Source organism: Sinohyriopsis cumingii, chromosome 10 (assembly GCF_028554795.1).
Source record: "Sinohyriopsis cumingii isolate HCF-2022 chromosome 10, ASM2855479v2, whole genome shotgun sequence".
NCBI lineage: Eukaryota > Metazoa > Mollusca > Bivalvia > Unionida > Unionidae > Sinohyriopsis > Sinohyriopsis cumingii.
The window spans coordinates 53,352,366-53,368,496 of record NC_142970.1 but is presented as its reverse complement, the minus strand read 5'-3'; the positions used below and the strand labels follow the sequence as shown (position 1 = coordinate 53,368,496).

At 35.1% G+C, this 16,131-nt stretch overlaps 1 protein-coding gene across 8 annotated transcripts in view; it reads left to right on the top strand.

Annotated features, from left to right (window-relative positions):
- The window catches only part of LOC149790167 (uncharacterized), a 332,923-nt gene that overhangs the window by 290,459 nt on the left and 26,333 nt on the right, over positions 1–16,131 (top strand). For all 8 annotated transcript variants that reach the window (XM_089972151.1, XM_089972152.1, XM_089972150.1 and 5 more), the window contains 8 exons: positions 1,291–1,477; positions 4,029–4,189; positions 5,686–5,844; positions 8,875–9,011; positions 9,649–9,796; positions 10,877–11,022; positions 12,807–12,963; positions 13,761–13,933. In XM_089972151.1, the coding sequence (XP_089828277.1) occupies positions 1,291–1,477; positions 4,029–4,189; positions 5,686–5,844; positions 8,875–9,011; positions 9,649–9,796; positions 10,877–11,022; positions 12,807–12,963; positions 13,761–13,933 (1,268 nt within the window). The remainder of the gene's footprint in view (positions 1–1,290; positions 1,478–4,028; positions 4,190–5,685; positions 5,845–8,874; positions 9,012–9,648; positions 9,797–10,876; positions 11,023–12,806; positions 12,964–13,760; positions 13,934–16,131) is intronic.

Genomic DNA, 16,131 nt, shown 5'->3' with positions numbered 1-16,131 from the left:
GGAGAGCAAGAAAGTCAAAAGAAGACCTAAGTTGGGGACTATGTAAATTTATTTTATTTATTATTTTTTATTTTATTTAATTTATTTTATTTTGGATTATATTCGGAATTTAGAGAGAAATATAAATATTAAATCCAACATGGCAGGACTGTCACTGAGGATTACCTGTGGAAAAGGAGGAAAGTACTGCTTCAAGTCATTTGCTGGTGTAATTTGAAAACTGAATAATTCCATTTTTTATGAAACTTTATACAAAAAAGTGTGAATGATTTGAAAATTTAAGAACAGCTTATAGGTCAGGTTAGGCCAATGAAACAGTTTTAAGTAATAATTTAGTGTTAATAGTCTTTCTCCTTAGGAAGAGGACAATAAGGGAGGTAATTCAATTTGATTATGGAGGAGTTGATGCAATTGAATAAAAAAAGAATATTATGTTTGTTTTAATGTTTTATCCTTTTCTGGGGTTACAGATAAATTCAGAAACCTTACTTCAAATCTATACCTAACAGGGAAGTCACCAGCCAGATTTTATCACTGTATCATCAATGGTAAATAAGCCTTTACAAGAAATGTGACACATGCATAACATACATAACATACGTATGTACGTACATACATAGATACATACATACATACATACATATGGAAGGACACATAAAACTAATATACCCATTTTTTTCTGATAAACGATGATGTGCATAAATGTATAAAATGTATCAGATACTAAAAATGAATCAAGAAAGAATGAGAGGGAATAGACCATGTTTTGTAATTTATACATCTGAATAAAATTACTGTTAAGGAATTTTGATAAAAAATGTACTTGAAGTAAAAAAGGTAAGTATAATGAATTTGTTGGCTTTTGTGCTTTAGCTTTGGATCTGGGTGAGCAAAATGCTTTTTTATACATATGCATCAATGTTATTTTTCCCCATTTTTTTAAAAGTCGTTATTTACAGTTAAGATGATTTCACATAAAAATTTCTTACAAATACAACAAGTTTATTTTTGCATTTGTGTTAATGTATCTTTTCTTATCTGTACAGAATGTTTACAGTTTTAGATCTCTGTACTGTATGTTCCAGTAAATGAAGTCAGTGTTGATATATCATGGCAGAAACTAAATAATGCATAATTTAAAAAATACGTACAACAACATTTGTTCTTGAGAAAGTATTTTTCAATAAGATTTATGAAGCATTTTTCAAATAAAAATGTAACCAACAGAAAACAACAACAAAAAAAAAATCCTAGCGAATGATATCAGTTATTTTAATGTGAATGATTCAGGTAAATCTGGGACCATTCCAGCCTTAAATGCTGTGACAGAAGAATCTCAAGAATCGGTCCAAGTGGAGATTCCAAAATTTGATGAGGAACTTGACTCATTTTTCCATGAGCAGAGCACAGAAGTCAGAGAGACAACATCGTGCACTGTGGATGACTTTGATGAATTGTTCATAATGGCAAATGAGATGTAAGTTTCTCATGTGGCAAATGACCTGCAAGTTTCTCTGGTTGTAAATAGCACATACATTTCTAAGGTGGCGAATGACAAGTTTCTCAGGTGGAAAATGGCCTGCAAGTTTCTGAGCTGGCAAATTACTTATAAGTTTCTTAGGTGCAGATGATTTGCAAGTTTCTCTGGTGGCAGATGAGATGCGAGTTCATTATGTCGCAAATGATAAGTAAGGTTTTTTATATAAGGCAAATGATTTGCAAATATATCAGGCTGCAAATGATATGCAAGTTTGTCAGGTGGCCAGGGATTTGCAAATGTCTCGGGTTGCAGATGATTTGCAAGTTTGTCAGGTGGCCAGTGATTTGCAAATGTCTCAGGTTGTAGATGATATACCGACATCTTATCTTGGGACTCTTAGTGTCCTAACCATTTTTGCACATTTAACAAATTTAATGTATTCCCTGGTCAACAAATAGTAGGACTAAATAAATTCAATATTTGGGTTGGTATTGAGACAAGCAAATCTCATGTAAAGTGTTAAATCTTTTGCAAGTCTCTTTAGAGGAGGAGATTAAATTTAGCTCTCAGTGACTTTCTAAATTGTTTTTGGTGCCAACCATCAACCCTTAACTACTGTTATTTGCCAACACAGTCATCCCATCCAATTTTCTGGATGCCATATTTATCAGATGCTGTAATAATTTTAATTAGTTCAAAAGATTTCTAATTTTTTTTTTTTAAGCCAATGAAATATGAAAACTTGAGGCAGGTAATAAAATAAGAAATATTTTTAACTGTACTCAGTAATTGCTGTTAGAGCTAGTCAACCATTTTGGTTGTGAACAGTTTTTGTTACCCTGATTGTCACTTCTTTAAATGAAGGCATTGTGAAATAGATGGCAGTCAAAACAGCAGACATGCTTAACAACTTGTCAACTTGTTCTCTTAAGGAGAGGAGTCATGAGCTTATTAAGAAAGTGATGAGGGCAAAGTGACCTTTTATCTTGAATCAATTGACAGAAATAATTATTGAATGACTTAGAAAACTGTCAAAGCGATGGTCATGAGTGTTACAACACATCAAGCCGACCTCAAGCTGACATCAAGCGGACCAGATCTTCTACCCAGAATACATCAGAATTTAAAGTTGTACCCTTAATCAGAACAGCCTCTGCTTTTTTCTTTTGAAAAAAGAAATGTAAATAGTGTTCATTTTGAACTGCCCAAAAGCTCATAGTTATAGTGCCATAATAATTCATTGACATCACAACCACTTGATGATGTTACATCAATAATAAAAGTGTTGTGTGCCATCAATAATAGTTAGTGTCATGTGCCATCAGTAATAGTAGTGTCATGTGCCATCAGTAATAGTTAGTGTCATGTGCCATCAGTAATAGTAGTGTCATGTGCCATCAATGATAGCAATGTTATGCACCTTAATAATAGCAGTGTCAGGTACCATCAGTAATTGCAGTGTTCTGTGCCTTCAACCTTAACAGTGTCATGTGCTATCTATAATGGTAATATCACATGCCATCAGTAATGGCAGTGTCATGTGCCATCAGTAATAGCAGTGTCATGTGCCATCAGTAATAGCAGTGTAATGTACCTTCATTAATAGCAGTGCCATGTGGCATTAATAATAGCAATGTTATGTGCATCAGTAATAGCAATTTCATGTGCTATCAATAATAGCAGTGTCATGTGCCATCAGTAATAGCAATGTCATGTACCTTCAGTAATAGCAGTGCCATGTGGCATTAATAATAGCAATGTTATGTGCCATCAGTAATAGCAGTGTTATGTGCCATCAATAATAGCAGTATCATGTGCCTTCAGTAGTGGCAGTGTCATGTGCCAAAATGGCAATAAAATAAAACCAGTATTATGTGCCATCAGTAATAGCAGTTTCTTGTGCCATCAATAACAGCAGTGTCATGTGCTTTCAATAACAATAGTGTCATGTGCCTTCAGTAATAACAGTGTCATGTGCTTTCAGTAATAGTGTCATGTGCCATCAATAATGACAATGTTACGTGCCCTCAGGAATAAAAATTTCATGTGCCATCAATGACAGCAGTGTCATGTGACTTAATAGCAATTTCATGTGCCATCACTAATGGCAGTGTTATGCAGTATCAACAATAGCAGTGTCTTTTGCCATCAGTAATGGCAATGTACAATGTACTATCAGTAAATAGCAGTATCATTTGGCATCAGGAATAAAAATGTAAGCAATAATATAAGTTTAATAAATTTAATTTAATTCAAAAGTCACAGAAATAACATTAAAATTTAATGATGCAGATATTTCAGTGATGGTTGAAACATTATTTTCAACACCTATCATTTTATAAGAATGTATTCTTTGAACATTTTGCTGAATTTTCATCAGACAAAAACAAACAAATTTCAGAAGTATTGTATAGTACTAAAGAGAATCAAAGATAGTTCATCCACATTAAAAAGAGACAAAGGTGTTTTGATTGGGTATACAGTGTCAATTTAAAATCATGTAGAATGAAAAGACTGATCATTTTCAGTTTTTGGTCTTGTTGTTTAGATTGACAGCAACAAAGAAGATAAAGCCAAAAAGAAAACACACTACCCGTGGTCGCAACCCATTGAAGGCAATGTCGGCCAACCTGGAGGTCAGATCTGAATACACAGAGGTTATCAGGGGAGTGGCAGAAAAGGAATTGAAGAGGATCAAAACTAGTCAAAGTGAGGACCCTTGTGCTAATCTGTAGTACAGTAAAACTTGCCTAAGTAGACACCTCCATATAAAGGAGGTCTTTAATTAAGGACACCTTTTATGAACCTGTGTTCATAAGTTTATTTATCTCTAGGTAAAGGACATCTGTCCATAAAGGACAAAATGTAGTGTTCTTTATAGACAGGTTTAGCTCTAATCTTGTATAGTACTATGATTTATACCTTATGAAAATAAAATTCACAGAACTAATTATTTATACCTTATGAAAAGAGTCCACAGAACCAATTACAGTAGTCCCCCTCTTGAACGGCCCCCCTGACCAGCGGCCACCCGCTCCTTACGGCCAGAATCCGTTGGCACTGATGAGTTTGTGTTCAAAAGTACCCCTCGCGAAAGGCCACCTGGCAAAATAACTGATGGAGGAAGAACCCTGAGAAAATTTTTGTAGGAACACCAACCCACAAGAAGGTACTGGCAGCTTTCTCACATACTCGCATTGGCCAAGCCAGATACTCGAACCCATGTCAACAGGTGAGATGGCAGTGATCAGTAAAGGCAAGTGCGTTAGACAACTCAGCCCCACCCCCAGAGGGCTCAGATGTTTAAAAGAGTTCACAAAGTTAATTATACCTTATTTAGAGTTCACAGAGCTAATTATGTACAGAAGCTGACTCAGCTAATTATGCCACATAAAGAGGAGGTAATGGAATTAATTATGCCATATGTGGGGCTACTTCAGGGCAGAGACCATTCAATTCCTGTGGACCTTCATGTTAATATTTAGCCCCATAATTTACCTTTTTGGCATGTATCTGACCAGGATCCCAGAGTGATACCCTGAGGTAATTTCCCTATCTGCAGGAACTTAGCACTTGGGTCGTAACAGAGAAGCTTTTCAGATTCTCACCCAATACAATGCATGAAAAGACAAATTTTTGCATGCAAGTGACTTTGACCCTGGGTCAAACCCTAACCCTATGGACTTAGCCCCAGGGCTTTAATTTGGGAAGTATTGAGACCCTCATCCTATATTTATATCTGCAATAACTGCTGATGAAAAGACAAATTTGTACATGCACCTGACCTTAACATGGAATGGAAACTATTGAGATCTCAATCTCATATCTTTATATATGCTTGCTGTGTATAAAACAAAAAATTATTATCTGTAACCGACAGCGGCCCTAGGGTAATTCCTTCCTTCAGAAGAAAGATTTAGCCCTAGGGTCACAGTTGGAATACTGTCATGATCCTCACTCAGTGACCATGTACTATAATTTTAATATTGTTTGTTTAAAAAATGAAACTTTTAACAGATAAGTGTATTTTTATAGAAAATGAAACTCTTCCCAGATGAGTCTATTTTTTATTAAAAATGAAACTCTTCCCAGATAGGTGTATTTTTATTAAAAATGAAACTCGTCCCATCCATCGTCAGGACAAGCAGACAAGTTTATTTTTGAAGTCATGTGTTATTACGATTGACTATTCAATTCTCTTACAGTTGCTCAACATGCAGGTTTTGCAGTTGAAGCTCTTGCTGGTCTTGCGAGCAAGGAAAACTTCGCCAAAGTGGAATTACGCAAAACTGAAGCAAGTGCTGCAGCCCCTGGGCCATTGAGATATGAACCATACCACGATCTCATGCTTCTTCACATCAAAGGTATCTATAAATGTTGTTGGTTTTTTATTTCCTTTTCATGTGCAGTCACCATAATTATGTAAAAGGTATATAGTGGTAAGTGTTACTCCCGTTGCATTCTAACTTGTTACATCCATTATGATCCATTTGAGAACCTTGCCCTTGAATTTTGAAAATCATTTAAATTGCAGCAGAATGGCAAAGCTGCATCCGTGTTGTATTGGCACATTTTTATTTAACAGCGTTGAAGTGTATAATGTTATGACATTGAAGTCGGCACATTCATGAGCACACACCTTAACCAGTGAGGTCAAGAACCAGGACACATTTGATTTCCTTTTTTAAATATTTTAATAATTTCTCACCTAATTCACTTAATATATTTAAGTTATCCAATATTTCCATTCTCCACAAACCGATGTTGCTCTTAGGGTGTGGCCCTTAGGATCAAAGGCTACACCACTATTTTGATTAAAGTTTATTATCAGTTGATTTCCCACTTCAGTGCATATTTAGAATATAACATTATCAAATAATTACCTGTCATGTTATACCACTCAATTTGATAACACATGTTCTTGGATGGGGTCATTGGGTTCATAGCTATATATTTCAATAGTTCTTTATCCAACTGACATTAAATTTGGAATATAAAAATTGTATGTTTCCTTACACACAATGGCATTCAGCCCTTAGGCTGTGGGCCTATATGTCATAAAGGTATGTAATTTATTGTATCAACAGCTCATACTGGGGATGAATCATGTCTTTCTTAAAACATGTTTCATGTTTAATTTCTCCCAAACACAGGGGCATAAGCTAGATACTTTTTTCACCCACCACAAAAGGAAGAAAAGCACCAGTACACTCTTGACATAGAAATAGGTCTGAGATGCATGCTGTAAATACATGATTGACAGGATCAGTGTCTGTGGTACATGTTGTAAATACACTTTTGACAAGAGCAGTGTGTCAGGTACATGTTGTAAATACACTATTGACAGGAGCAGTGTGTGAGGCAGATGCTGTAAGTACACTATTGACTGGAGCAGTATCTCAGGCACATGCTGTAAATACACTATTGATATAGAGTAGTGTCTACGGCACATGCTGTAAGTACACTGTTGACTGGAGCAGCGTCTGAGGAACATGCTATAAATACACTATTGATGTAGATTAGTGTCTGAGGCACATGCTGTAAAAACGTGATGTAGTGTCTGAGGCACATGATGTAAGTACACTATTTATTGACTGGAGCATTGTCTGAGGCACATGCTGTAAATACACTATTGATGTAGAGTAGTGTCTGAGGCACATGCTGTAAAAACGTGATGTAGTGTCTGAGGCACATGATGTAAGTACACTATTTATTGACTGGAGCATTGTCTGAGGCACATGCTGTAAATACACTATTGAGGTAGAGTAGTGTCTGAGGCACATGCTGTAAATACATTATTGACATAGGAGCATTGTCTGTGGCGCATATTGTAAATACACCAGATACACCCATCTTGTTTTCCAACAGACAAAAGGTAGGGGTATGCACAGGAAGCCACTAAGATTTCCTATGCTGTGAATGATCCATTATGGGGACCGCTCCGGTTAATGGTTAGAGTGTCCACCTCGGATGCAGAAGGTCATGTGTTCAAACCCCGGCAGAGTCATCCCAAAGAATTCTAAAAATGGTACTAGCAGCTGCCTCGCTTGGCGCTCAGCATTGAGAGGTTATTGTTAGGACTGATTGGGCTGATGTCAGGATAATGTGACTGGGTGGGACATCATGCTACATGTCTGCCACATGATGCCCCAGTGCTAGACATCACTATAAACTGTCACACTGCAGTCATTATAGCAATATGACTGAAATATTTTTAAAGCTATGTTAAAAATGCAAATCACACTCCATTATGAGAAATTTGTTTTTTGTAAAAAATCACATGGAGATTAATTTGCATCATAGAGTAGTAACATTAATTTAGTTAATTTATTTTGGATAAAAAAAAACTAAATCATTGGACTCTTTGGGTTGTACTTTACTTTAAATCCTAGGCTGTACAAAGACACCTGATATGCCTGATGGAAAGCATGGGTTGTGTTCATTTTCAGACATTGTCAGCTCTTTTCTGTGGACTATCGACAGATTCTGATGTCTAACATCAACTGAATAAATTTTCAACATTGACTGTGGCTAGGCATTGATATTCGCTTTGCAAGATGACGGGTTGACCATAAATTGTCTCCCTTTACAAAATTTGATCAGTCACAACAAATTACGAAATGTTGACAACTGGCCAGGTCTAGGTCTGTAAAAAAAATATTTTTTTTAAAAAAGTATGAATGGTTGTTTATTTAACATTATTAATGAACTTCAGTTAATTCAAAATATTCATAAAAATAGTGGTTCAGTAAAACCTGTTCTGAAAGACCACTGCTATGGGAGACCACCTGTCTTGAGAGACCATTATTATTTGGCACAAGGAGTGGTCTTTCAAGACAGGTTCTACTGTATTCGAATCGCTGTACTAAATACAAAATGGCTTGTTTACAGAAAATCTATCAGCAAGGAGTGATGAATTCTTAGTGAGGTTGTTGAATCTCTTGTATGCAGTGTTACTACTGCTTCATCTGGAAAAAATATTTAAAAGTGGCTACACTGTTCCTGATGGTGGCATTATCACTGAAATTTTGGCAATTGTCATCAGTGGACAAGACAAATCATTATTCAGGAAAAAAATGTGTGTGTGTGTGATACATGAGTTTGCATCCAGTTTTGTCTGTCCATCAGATACAGCAGTTATTGCACCCAGGAAAAAGATAACTTTGAGGAGGTGACAAATAATGATAACTTTGTTTTTGCATCATATCCTCCCCCCCACCCCGTTAATGTGATGTCCTTGCCCTTTCATGTGTATATGTAGATTCTTGTTCTTCTGAAGACATGATGGTTGATTAATACTAGCCACTGTGGAGATCTGTTGTAACAATTGATTAATAGGTCAAAGGTTAAAGTGGCAACAGTATTTACTGCATTATGTTATATTTGTTTTCCAGGTAGAAGGCGGGTGCAGACGCGGCTAGTTGAACCCTGTGCTGCCTCCCTGAACAGTGGAGATTGTTATATCGTAGTGACCAATGACCAGATTATTCAGTGGAATGGGGACTACAGCAATGTTATCGAGAAAGCTAAGGTACATGCTGATAATATCTGTCTTAACTGTGCAAGCAATTTGTGTGACAGGGGTTTCATTTTGTGACTTTAATAGATACAGTTGGTGTGCATTGTGTTCTTGTGCAAAGACTAGAAATCACATTATTACCCCCACACAGTACAATGTAAAGACTAGACTTCATGTTCCTTTAATCTCCCTGTATAAAGGCTAGACATCTTGTTCTGTTAACCTCCCTGTGTAAAGGCTAGACATATTGTTTTGTTAACGTCCCTGTGTAAGGTTAGACATCTTGTTCTGTCAAGCTTCTTATGTAAAGGCTAGACATCTTGTTCTGTTACCTAACCTTTTGGGCAAATGCTTGGCATCATGTTCTTTTGACCCCTTGTGCAAAGATGAGACATCACATCTTGTTCTTTTGCCCCATCTCTTGCTAGACATCATTTTCTTTAATATGTAATAAGAATATATACTTCTGTTTGGAATATGTAAAACCAACACATACTTTCCTTACGTCCTGCAGTGCTTCAGTCCTTGGGTCATGTTCCTTGCTGGAGCCATGAAATTTTGGGGGTTGGCAAATTGAAATTTGAACAGCTCATACAAGGAGCATATAATGCGTAAATTCAGTTCCTGTGTTTTTTCTCCATTTGTTTAGGCAGCAGATGTGGCAGACTACATCAAGCAAAAGAAGGACTTGGGGTGTAAAAATGCCCAGTCCGTTACAATTTTAGAGGAGAAGAAGAGCAACATCTGTGGCGGGCTGCAATTCTGGAAGGCCCTCGGAGGTTGCAAACAGTATATGGGTATGTTCTGTTTCATCTGTAGTAAATGTGGTATAAAATTATTTACTTTGATCATACATGTTTGACAGGTATATTTGTTGTGCTAAAGTTTATGAGTAATGATATTGAGTTCAGCTTGAATCTCCTTGAATTAGCATTTTCTACGATCCACACTATCTTGGGATGAAGAGAATTTTTGCTCCTGTCAAACTTGGAAATAAAAACGTTTTAAAAAAAAAAGCCATATACACTCACATGGAAGTTTGATCTGATTGCAAACATCATAGACCCTGCTTAGCTATTGTATAATGAGCAGCAGATTAGGGTCTATGTTTTTTATTCGATTACAAAACCCAGATCTGACAGTGCATTATTTGACAAATCAGGGCCTATGAAGTTGTGGTTATACCAGAATTGTATGTGAATATATATGGTAGAGACACAGCTGTCAATTTTCTGCCAGCAGCTTAATGCTGGTAAACATTACAATTCTGTGTTGAAGTTTTTATATGTCAAAGAATCTATCACCAAGACTGTTTAGATTATTATATGTCAAAGATTTGATCACCGACACTGTATAGATTTTGGAAACTTAATTGCAGTTGCAAAATTCTTTGTCCTAATAATGATTTTAATTGTTGAAAGGGAATGAAGAAATTCGTCTCATTCATCTATTGATATGCCATACTTTTGTTTCTGGATCGGAATTCCAACACCGTTGAAGATATCTCTTCAAAACTTGGTGCACCTATCAGGCTATTGGATTAGATGTGCTTGATCTATTTATAACTGTTAAATTTAAAAATTTCATGTCTTTATCTGTTTGTCTCTCATTCCATTTTTCAGATTTTTATTTCTGAAGAATTTTTCTCAAAGCACACTTCGTTCACTTCCATGTATATATTAAATATGAACATTTGATACATCTTTGATAAATCCTTTAGTCTCCTAAGGGACATTGGTGGGGTGGGGTGGGGTGAAGGAGTCTGTAATTTCTCATTTTTAAAATTCCTTGTGAAATTTTCCAGTTGTATTTTTTTACAATTTCTGTGTTGTTAAGTTCTTAAGATGTATCCTAATTATGGTAGTTCTTGGTTACAGGGAGTGGCCCGACAGAGGAAGATGAACTGTATGAAAACCACATTGTAGAAACGAACATGGTGTATCGTCTTGATAACAACTCTCTGGTCCCGGTGGAAGAATACTGGGGAAATGTGCCAAAATATGAGATGCTAAAAAGTGATGAGGTTGGTAAAATCTCTCAATTTTCTCCAGAATAAAGTTTGACAAATTTAGCCAGATGACTAATGTTACAGAAGATGTTACCATCCTAAATTACACAGCACAGTTACCGCTATTGACCGCTCCGGTGGCCTAGTGGTTAGAGCGTCCGCCTTGGATGCGGGAGGTCGTGGGTTTGATCCCTGGCTGAGTCATACCAGAGACTTAAAAAATGGTACTAACAGTTGCCTCGCTTGGTGTTCAGCATTAAGAGGTTAGTGTTAGGACTGGTGTCAGGATAATGTGACTGGGTGGGACATCATGCTACATGTCTGCGGCATGATGCCCCAGTGCTAGACATCACTATAAACTGCCACATTGCAGACATTGTAGCGATATGACTGAAAAATTGTTAAAGCTACGTTAAAAATCAAAATCACATCACATCACATCACCGCTATGGCCTGTTGTTAGCAAGCCAAAATGGCTGACTTGGTGCCAGATTGGTGGTAGCTTGTACGATATTGCAAAAATAGATCAGCCTGGTAAAAAAGAAAGGCAAATCAGCCTTGGTATCAGGGCTGAGGGGTCGATTGAGTGAAAACAAACCTTGGTGCCAGAAATGGGGTGGGGGTCAGATAAAAAATATAGTGGTGTCTGATGCACAGATGAGGGTAAAGGTAAACACTGTATTACAGTACACCATATATTGCAGTTCAGAATTCTTGTGATATACAACCCATCTGTATGTACTTTATGCTGCAATGATAATACCTTTGAAAATGTGTACCAGTGTACAGTGTACCAATAGGAAATTTGAACTTAGTTTAAAGCGTACCAGTAGGAAATTTGTTCTAGAGTGTACAGTGAAACAGCAGGAATTTTTGTACTATGTTGTAAAGTGTACCTGTAAGAAATCTTGTACTGTAGTGTACAGTATACCAGTAGGAAATTTATATTACACTGTACAGTGTACAAGTAGGAAATCTTGTACTTGACATTGTACCAATAGGAAATCTACTATAGTGGACAGTTTACATGTAGGAAATCTTTATATAGTGTACAGTGTACCAGTAGGGAATTTATACTGAAGTATACATTAGGATATCTTGTACTGTAATGTATGATGTACCAAATGGAAATCTTGTACTGTTGTGTACAGTGTACCAGTAGAAAATCTTCTACTATAATGTACAGTGAACCTATATCAAATATTGTACTGTAGTGTATATTATACCAGTAGGAAATCTCATACTATAATGTACAGTGAACCAGTAGAAAATCTTGTACTGTAGTGTACAGTAAACCAGTCATAAGTTTTTTATTATGTACCCATTTAATCTCACATGGCTGATCTAGCATTCAGTACAGATGATTAATCTGTGATTCCTTATCTTAATATTGCATGCCTAAAATTTCCATATTGCACATCCAGTCTGTAAATACGCTGTACAGGATAGCAGTAGGTAGTTTATACTCTATGGTACAGGGTACCAGTAACAAATCTTTTACTATTGTGTACAGTGTACCAGTAGGAAATGGAAATTTGTACTGCAGTGTATTGTGTACCTGTAAGAAATCTTGTACAACAATATACAGTGTACCAGTAGTAAATTTATACTACATTGTACAGGGTACCAGTAGCAGATCTTTTACTGTAGTGTACAGTGTACTAGTAGGAAATGGAAATTTGTATTTTAGTGTATTGTGTTCCTGTAGGAGATCTTGTACTATAGTGTACAATGTACCAGATTTGGTTCAAGTTTATTGAAATATTTATGTTTTTAATGGAGGTTATTTCATTCTTCAGATTTTTGTCTTTGACTATGGGAGTGAGCTATATGTATGGCAAGGAAAGACGGTCAAGCCGGGTCATCGGAAGATAGGCATGAAGTTAGCAAGACAGTTATGGGACAAAGGATACGACTATTCTGCCTGCAATATTAACCCAGTCTCACCTCTCAGAAGTAAGTTTTTCTTTTCAGTTTGATCTAGGAATCATATTCATTATTAGGAATGAATGGCATGCAAATTTTCCATAAAATCCTGGTTCAAGCATTAACGTAAAAAAAAGAAAATGCTGATAACAAGAGAAGTTGAAGTACATGCATCAGCATAAAGTTATGACTCGTATCATGTGATCAGAAGAACAAAAAATAATGAAAATAAAGTTTTTGTCCCTTTTGCAGTAAAACAGACAATAATGTGTACATTTTGGGTACAAGTGCTCTCTATAATAAATTAAGAATGCAGTTGTTTATAGAGGTGTCTGTGATAAAAGCTTATAGTAGTAATAAAATGCCCTTATTGGGACTAAAAATATGTCCAGTATACAGAGATAGTTGCATTAGAGAGGGTCTGGTTTATCAAAGTTTAACTGTGTTAATCGGGCCATATTAAACTTTGGTATTGAAAAGATGTCCAATATATAAAGGTATTAAAGTTAAAGAGGGTTTGGTTTATGGAAGTTTAACTATTAATCAGACCTTATTATGCTTAGGAGGTCACAAAAAGGTGACTAGTGTCCACTGTGGAGGTAGTCAAGTTAGGGTCTGATAAGCTGAATTAGTAGATTAGATGTTGCAAGTATAAAAAAAAGATTCCAAACAAATTCTGTACTTTTTGTACCTCTCAACAGTTTACTTTGTGAAGTTGTATTTAAAGATGTTAAAATTTTAGAAAAAGTCACCCGGGTAAATCCTAAATTGTTAAAGCTACATTACAAATCTAAATCACACTTATTATTATTATTATTATTACACAGCTGAGGAATCTGGTGGATTAGCCTTCAAGTCCCCCACTAGACCTCCATGGGCAATTTTTGGCAAGGTCAATGAAAACATGGAAACCATCTTATTTAGAGAGAAGTTTTCTGATTGGCCAGATACATCACGCCTCATCAAAGTCAAAAGTCAAGAGGAAATATCAGAAACCAAGGTTTGTACCTGTTTGCTTATCAGTTATTACCAAAATTAACATCTATCTCACCTGTGTTAGTAGATATTAAAACAGATGTATCATTGTTCTGAGAGTGAAAATAGCATGAAAACATGTATTGCTTTTCTTACAATAAGATTAGAATATAGGTGTTGCTGTCTTGAGAGTGTCAGTTGCATTAGAATACAGGTATTGATGTTTTGAGAGTGTTGGTAGCATCAGAACATGGGTATTGCTATTCTGAAAGTGTCAGTAGCATTAGAATACAGGTATTTTTGTTCTGAGAGTGTCAGTAGCATCAAAACATATGTATGGATATACTGATAGTGTCAGGAGCCTCAAAACTTGGGTATTGCCATTTTGAGAGTGTCATTTATCATAATGTTGTTATTTCTGTTCACAGTATCAATAGCATCTGAACATGGATTTTGAGATTGTCATTACATCAGAACACTGCTATCACTGATGTGAAGGTCGAATTGGAATAAAAACACTGCTATCACTGTTGTGAAGGTTGAATTGGAATAAAAACACTGCTATCTCTGTTGTGAAGGTCGAATTGGAATAAAAACACTGCTATCACTGTTGTGAAGGTCAGATTGGAATAAAAATACTACTATCACTGTTGTGAAGGTCGAATTGGAATAAAAACACTGCTATCACTGTTGTGAAGGTCAAATCGGAATAAAAACACTGCTATCACTGTTGTGAAGGTCGAATCGGAATAAAAACACTGCTATCACTGTTGTGAAGGTCGAATTGGAATAAAAACACTGCTATCACTGTCCTGAGACAGCTATAGGTTTTGCATGCTACACCCTATTTCCAGTTTGTAACTTGTACCCCCAGCTAATTTAAAAAAAAAGAAAGAAGGCATCAAGGATATAAAAATTGCACAAAATGTACTCTTTCATTAATAGTTAATTTAATGGGATACAATTTCTAGCTAGCAGTTGGTGTAGTGTCCATTGCTCATGTGGCACACTTAGATGTTTTCTCTTGCTTTTGTTCAATTTTCTGAAAAAATAGTCCTGGAGAAGGTTCAGTTTTTGTAAGGAAACTTTTCAGAAGTCCTTGAAAAATCCTTAGAAAAAGCCACAAGAATAGTGCTCTCCATATATGTGGAATTTTTATGCCTCACAATAAATCTGTTAGGAACATTAAATGTTACCTTTGTCCATTAAATGTTATCTTTGTCCATTAAATGTTACCTTTGTTTGTCCATACATGTGTTGAAATTTTGTATTTAAGTAAATTTCTTATGCACTGTCCTTAAACATGTGTTTCATTAATAGTTAAAATTACATTATTTTACACATCTCAAGATTGATGGAAAGTTTTGTTATCAGAGGATGGCAGTCAAATTTCAAAGTTTCAAAGGGAGACAATTAATGTAAATAATCATTTCTTAATTGTTAATAATAATTGTGGAGATAATCATCTCTTGATTATTAATAATTATGCAAACAATCATATCTTAATTATTATTAAAAATAATTATGGGGATAATCATCTCTTGATTATTAATAATTATGCAAATAATCATCTCTTAATTATTATTAAAAATAATTGCATGGATAATCATCTCTTGATTATTAATAATTATGCAAATAATCATCTCATAATTATTATTAATTATGCAAACAATCATCTCTTAATTATTATTAAAAATAATTGTGTGGATAATCATCTCTTGATTATTAATAATTATGCAAACAATCATCTCTTAATTATTATTAAAAATAATTGTGTGGATAATCATCTCTTGATTATTAATAATTATGCAAACAATCATCTCTTAATTATTATTAAAAATAATTGTGTGGATAATCATCTCTTGATTAGTAATAATTATGCAAACAATCATCTCTTAATTATTATTGAAAATAATTGTGTGGATAATCATCTCTTGATTATTAATAATTATGCAAACAATCATCTCTTAATTATTATTAAAAATAATTGTGTGGATAATCATCTCTTGATTATTAATAATTATGCAAACAATCATCTCTTAATTATTATTAAAAATAATTGTGTGGATAATCATCTCTTGATTATTAATAATTATGCAAACAATCATCTCTTAATTATTATTAAAAATAATTGTGTGGATAATCATCTCTTGATTATTAATAATTATGCAAACAATCATCTCTTAATTATTATTAAAAATAATTGTGTGGATAATCATCTCT